Here is a 6,525-nt window from a genome sequence, read left to right as displayed (position 1 = left end):
GATCAGAACCTGGAGTTTAGTTTTAATTAATAAATAAAAGGCAAAGCTGACGTAGTAACAGAGTTGAAATGTGACTCCAGTGCTGCGGCTCCATCCTGTGATGAACATCTGGTCCGTTTTAGGATTCAACCACCAACAGATGAATGAACCAGCTCATGGTCACCAGAGCGCACGTGGCATCTCTGGCACCTCGTGCCCAAAAACATTCAGAGACTTCCAGAAGCTACGGTACCGTTCATAAACATAAACCCTTCATCAGGGGGCGCCGCACGAAGACGTGCAATCCTGCAAACTCAAAGGATGAGCACGAGACACACCTGTAGTTGGGGGGGAGTGGCAAAAGACAACATGCTTCAGGTAAAGAAGACATTTACTGAAACGGCAACAAGAGAAACCAAACAGCATTTTGATAAAACTCATTTCTTAAACACACAGCGCTAACAAGGCCTGTCGCAATAATCAATAAATCTCATGACAAATTAAATTTATCGACCTCATTTTCATTTATCAGCTTCATCGTTTCTTCGTCTCTCTCTTTCTACTGAAGACACTGGATGAGAAAAAGCTCAACTCCGGTTCTTCACTGACCCCTCCCTTTCTCTTTGAAATCTGCTTTAACGTCCAAAATCACGTTTTTGGATCATTTAAAGCAGCTAAGCTGAGAAGCTAAGCTACGAGCTAAGCTGAGAAGCTAAGCTACGAGCTAAGCTGAGAAGCTAAGCTACGAGCTAAGCTGAGAAGCTAAGCTACCGGGCCGACATCGGGGAAAAACCTCCGTCTTGTCGAAGCTGCAAAATTCACGGTTGAAACTCGTGCCTTTGTGTAAAAAGTTGGTTTTTTTTCTGCAAAAAGAATCTGAGAACTTGTTTACTGATTTTGATATTAAAAGCTTTGTGTGAAAAATGCTAAAGAGCTTAAAATTACACCCAGGGGTCCGCCATTTTGAGAACAGAAGAGAGACAGCCCATGTCACGTCAAGGGGCCTCCCTCCCATTTTTCTTAAGAGACGCTGTTCGCTCCCGCACTATCCATCCTTCAGTTTAAAGTCTTATACTGCCATCAGGTGGTCAAAAAAGGTACTACACTCAAAACAAATTAACCAACTTTTCTTCTTAAATTTGACAATTACTAATTATTGTCAAATTTCAAACATTATCGTTTATCGCAATATTTTCTAAGACAATAGCCCAACAAAATGTTATCGGGACAGGCCTAGCTAACAGTGAGCAACACAGATGCGCTAGCTAGCGCTCTGCGTTTCTAACCCCCGCCTGTCGACAACTGCCGGCATTGCATAGCACCAAGCCTGCACTACGTTAGTGCGCTAGCTTAGCGCTTACAAGCGAATTAGCTAGCGCAACTTAGCATTACGCAAGTCCAATGAGAAATTATATCAAGTACCACAGCTCTGACCCCGCCCCCAAAAAAACACCTTAGAATCTAGAGAATTCACGTAAAACGATCAGTGAATTTCACCGAAAAGCGACGAGTTTGCAGGTCCGGACGTGGCACGTTAACGAGACGTTGGTAAAAAAAACTGCCAGGATGAATCCGACTGAGCGCACCTGTGAAAAGGTTCATCACCGAGGATCGATGAACTAATCCAGAGGATCGATGAACTAATCCAGAGGATCTCTGAAGTTAATTCATCACGCTGTGAACACGTCAACGCTCCACGTTAACCCGGCCAAGTTCTGCTGCACGTCTGAGCGGGTCGAGGCCGGCGTCGTCTGGGAGGCAGCACGACCGACTGGTCCGGGCGGCCATTTTGTGATAGGAGCTTCACTTCAGATTAGACTGGAAACCAGTTTAGAAACCAGGAAACACTCCAGAACCTCAAAACGACTTTTTCTTCTTCCTACGAACAAAAACTTTAAGTGAAATTAGGGGATTAAAAAAACAGAAATACACCGGATGGAAAATGTTAAGATTTTATTTACAAAGTCCTTTTTGTATGTTTTTATGTATTTAACTTACAGAAAGTAACAAAAAATAAAAAAGCAAACAATCTAAACACGTCAGGCGTGAAGAAACATCTGGATCTCCACGGAAACGAGAAAAGTTGGAGGGAAAGGAGACGTTTCCTAAAAAATAAAACACAAGTAAACAAACAAAACAATTCTCCGAAACAACAAAAAAACAATTCTTTTAAAAAGCTTTGCTGCCAAAAACAAACAAAAACAACAGTTTGCCCTGAGCGCGCTCGGATAAAACGAGGAGTCGAGGTTTGATGTGGACTCGTTTTTTTAATACTTCTCTTAAAAAGCTTCACGTTTGTCCCGGGTCCAAACGGACCCAACAGACTTCCTGGTTCTGGTTCTGACCCAGCACCGACAGAAAATAACAAGAAATTTAAAGTTGACGTTTCATCAAATTAAAGGTTGAGATGACTTCAGTTCGTTCAGGCAAACAATAAAGTTTTGACGTTTTGAATTCAAAAATCAGTGAAATGTTAAAATAAAAATCTGCTTCTGGTCTAAATTCATGTTTGAAGAAAACGACTCGGAGAAAAGAAGAGCGCCGAGTTCGGACACGCCGGAGGATTTATCACAAGAGTTTGATTTATTCCTGAGTTCAGAACAAGAAGTCCCACGGAGGAAACGTTTCAGATCGTTCTGCAGGTGGAGGAACGTGAGCACGGATGACGGGAAATCAACAACAGACGGTTTGAGGCAGGAAGCTGCTGAGGACACAGGGGCGGGGCTTAGTCCTCGTCTTCATCGTCCTCGTCGTCCGGCTCCCTCTTCCTCTTCTCTCCTTTGGCCAGAGACGAGTCCTCGTCTGAGAAGAAAAACACGGAGTCAGCTTCAGGCAACAGAACCAGAACCGGCCGGTCGGAACCAGAACCGACCGGTCGGAACCAGAACCGACCGGTCAGAACCAGAACCGACCGGTCGGAACCAGAACCGGCAGATCGGAACCAGAACCGACCGGTCGGAACCAGAGCTGACAGATCGGAACCAGAACTGACCGGTCGGAACCGACCAGCTTCAGGTTCTGAACCCACTCCAGCAGTTTGAACTCGATGAGTCGTTTCTCAAACAAAACCTTAAAATATCGTCTGGTCTTAAAAACAGACTTCGGTTGTTTTTCCAATAAAAAGTTTTAGACTTCATAATTCAAATATATTAAAAATGGCCTTTTCAAGTGTTCAGAACTCTGTTGATCAGAACTGAAGCAGTTTGGACCTGCTGGACCCGCTCAGCGACTGATCATTTCCATCAGGACTCACCCTCGTCCTCCTCGTCTTCGTCCTCCTCCTCACTGTCCACGTCTCCGTTCAGCTCGGCGTCCTGCAGAGACAAACAGTTTTCAGCTCGTTGACAGAACCCAAACAGAACCCGCGTGGGTCCAGGTCCACACACCAACTCCCTGCTGGACCCAGAACAAGAGAAAAGAAAAACTGCAGCTTCGATTCTGGAGTCGTGGCTGATCTTTCACAGGTCATCACCTCTGCAGCCGGCCCAACGTTGACGACGTAGTTCAAGTGTTTTAAGAGAAAACTCCAGTTGTTAATATTTACATGGATCTAGTTTTATTTAGACCCAGAAACATTCCAGTCGGTCAGAGGACAGCTCCTGTAGACCAGGGGGTCCAGTCCTGGTCCTGTAGTCCAGGGGGGTCCAGTCCTGGCCCTGTAGACCAGGGGGTCCAGTCCTGGTCCTGTAGTCCAGGGGGTCCAGTCCTGGTCCTGCAGGTCTGACTGAAGTTTGAAGTCAGGTGTGTTGGAGCAGAGGAACCTCCAAGACTCTGGCTCTCCAGGACCAGGACTTTCGACACCGGACTGAGACAGTTTCATGAACGTGTTCTAAGTTCCAGCAGGAACCTGAGAACGTTCAGGAACCTCCTGGAGAACGTTGAAGCTTCTCAGGACACTTCCTGTTCAGAGTCACTTCTTGTTCAGTCACTTCCTGTTCTGAGTCACTTCCTGTTCAGTCACTTCTTGTTCAGAGACACTTCCTGTTCAGTCACTTCCTGTTCAGAGTCACTTCCTGTTCAGTCACTTCCTGTTCAGAGTCACTTCCTGTTCAGAGTCACTTCCTGTTCAGAGTCACTTCCTGTTCAGTCACTTCCTGTTCCTGACACCATGAAGCGCAGCTGGTCCTGAGTTCAGGATGAAGTCCTCAGAGCACGTGTTGTGTAGAACCGACAGACCGTCACTTGGCTTTGGCGGCCATTTTGAATCAGGCTGACTTCAAACAATAATCCCGACTTCAGTGATCACTGTCATTAAACTCCATCCTCCTGTTCATGAAAATATTTTGCTAACAGACACGTGACTCACCTCGTCGTCACCGCTCTCGTCATCGTCATCCTCTTCAGCCACTACATCTTCCTCATCCTCCTCTTCCTCGTCCTCGAAGTCCTCAGACTCTCCGTCTTCAGAGCAGAAACGTTGAGATCAACTGAACATCGTTAAAATTATTCAAACGCCTTTCTGGGCCGGCGCCGCCTCACCTTCCTCCTCGTCATCGTCGACGCAGTCCGCCTCTCCGTCCGAGTCCGACGCCTCGCAGTCGTCGATGTCGTAGCCGTCCAGGTAGGTGAGCTGGGGGAGGAGCCTAAAGATGGACTCCCTGTAGTCGCCCAGGTTGGTCACCTCGCAGTTGAACAGGTCCAGACTCTTCAGCTGAGGCAACTTTTTCTGAAACCAACGAGACGATCAAAGTTCACCCGCGAGCCGGAGCAACGTTCACATGAAGGCTCGAGGAGGCTCCATCCATCGAGAAGAAACGCTGCCTCAGAAAACACAAACAGCAGCAGAGTGAAGGAGCCCTGCAGCTCGTGAACCCGGTCCGAACGGTACCGGACGGTAAAGGTTCCTCCAGAACCACGTGACCCGTTCTGTGTTCTCGTCTTAAAGACACCGTTAACAATCCTAACGTACCTGAAAATCTAAGTTTGTAACAGACGATGCTTCAGAATTCTTTTAATTTTACTCTGAAATTCACATTTCTCTGATGGGAAATCCCTTCGTATAGTGTTTGCCACCACTGTGAAGCCTGATGACATCACTTCAGACCGATGAAAAACCAGCCTTCTTGTAAACAAATCCAGCTGCCGCCGGGCGATAAATCTCCGTTCTAAGTTTTTCAGACGGAGGATCTGAAATCGGTCGCGGCGACTCGTTCTGCCGACTCCGTACGATATTCCTGCAGGAAGTGCTACAGCCACCTGCTGCTGTGTGAATCAAAACCGACAGCCGACTAAAGGAACAGAAGCCGTTTTAGCTGTGCTCCGACCAGCCTTTAGCTGGTCGTAGACTCGACTCCTCCAGGTGTTAGCAGAAGACCCCGCCCACTGTTCGGCCCAAACCCACCAGAACCTTCCTTCAAACGGCACCTACCAGCGGCTCCAGCGTGCTCAGGTCTTTGAACTTGTTTCCGCTCAGGGTCAGGTGTGTCAGGTTCACCAGCCGCTCCGCCAGAACCTCCAGACCGCCCGATATCCTGTTGTCACTCAGCTCCAACTGGACAGAGACCAGAGACCGGGTTAAACCCAGAGATCCAAGAGGACGTCCTGCTGGACAGCTGTCCTCTAATTAAATTAAAGATCACAGGAATCAAATTTCATCTCCATCCTGAAGCTGGACTTCAATCAGACGAAGTCCAACTACAGGAAAATAACTTAATCCAATGGTTCCCAACCATGGTCCTTGAGGAACACCATCCTGCATGTTTTAGTCGTTTCCTTGCTTTGACACGCCTGGTTTGAACAAGCGCGTGATTAGACCTGTCACGATAACAAATGTTGCTGGGCGATTAATCGTCTCAGAAATTATTGTGATAAACAATAATATTGTTTGAAATTTGACGATAATTAGTAATTATTGACGATAATTAGTAATTATTATCAAATTTAAGAAGAAATGTTGGTAAATTTTTGTGTAGTAACTTTTTTTTACCACTGGATGTCAGTATAAGACTTTGAACTGAAGGATGGATAGTGAGGGAGCAAGCAGCGTGTCTCTTTAAGACAAATGTGAGGGAGGCCCCTTGACGTGGCATGGGCTGTCTCTCTTCGGTTCTCAAAATGGCGGACGCTCTGTGGTTTGAGCTCTTTAGCATTTTTCACACAAAGATTTTAATAAAAAAATCAGTAAACAAGTTCTCAGCTTCTTTTTTCAGAGAAAATCAACTTTTTACATGAAGGCACGAGTTTCAACCGTGAATTTTGGAGCTTCAACAAGACGGAGGTTTTACCTCGAGGTCGGCCTGTTAGCTTAGCTCGTAGCTTAGCTTCTCTGCTTTTAACGAAACAAAAACGCGATCTTGGACGATTAAACAGATTTTAAAGAGAAAGGACGGGGTCAGTGAAGAACCGGAGTTGAGTCTTTTCTCATCCAGTGTCTTCAGTAGAAAGAGAGAGACGAAGAAACGATGAGGACGATAAATGAGGTTGATAATTTTCATTTATCATGCGATTAATTGATTTATTGATTATCGCGACAGGCCTACGGGGGATTAACGGGCTTCTGCAGAACTTGAGGGATCAAGTCACTGAATGAGGCGTGTCGGAGCAGGA

The 6,525-nt window shown here is 46.3% G+C and overlaps 1 protein-coding gene across 1 annotated transcript in view; it reads right to left on the bottom strand.

Annotated features, from left to right (window-relative positions):
- Positions 1 to 2,538: 2,538 nt before the first annotated feature.
- Positions 2,539 to 6,525, bottom strand: part of LOC119410438 (acidic leucine-rich nuclear phosphoprotein 32 family member B) — a 7,083-nt gene continuing 3,096 nt past the window's right edge. Inside the window, exons 3-7 of the mRNA XM_037677351.1 lie at positions 5,348 to 5,470; positions 4,459 to 4,645; positions 4,286 to 4,380; positions 3,233 to 3,293; positions 2,539 to 2,781 (exon numbers count right to left, since the gene is read on the bottom strand). Of these exons, the coding sequence (XP_037533279.1) occupies positions 2,705 to 2,781; positions 3,233 to 3,293; positions 4,286 to 4,380; positions 4,459 to 4,645; positions 5,348 to 5,470 (543 nt within the window). The 3' untranslated portion in view covers positions 2,539 to 2,704. The remainder of the gene's footprint in view (positions 2,782 to 3,232; positions 3,294 to 4,285; positions 4,381 to 4,458; positions 4,646 to 5,347; positions 5,471 to 6,525) is intronic.

This window comes from Nematolebias whitei, chromosome 1 (genome assembly GCF_014905685.2).
Source record: "Nematolebias whitei isolate Nwh7 chromosome 1, NemWhi1, whole genome shotgun sequence".
Taxonomy (NCBI): Eukaryota; Metazoa; Chordata; class Actinopteri; order Cyprinodontiformes; family Rivulidae; genus Nematolebias; species Nematolebias whitei.
The sequence above is the reverse complement of the archived record's forward strand: the minus strand, read 5'-3'. Positions and strand labels throughout refer to the sequence as shown.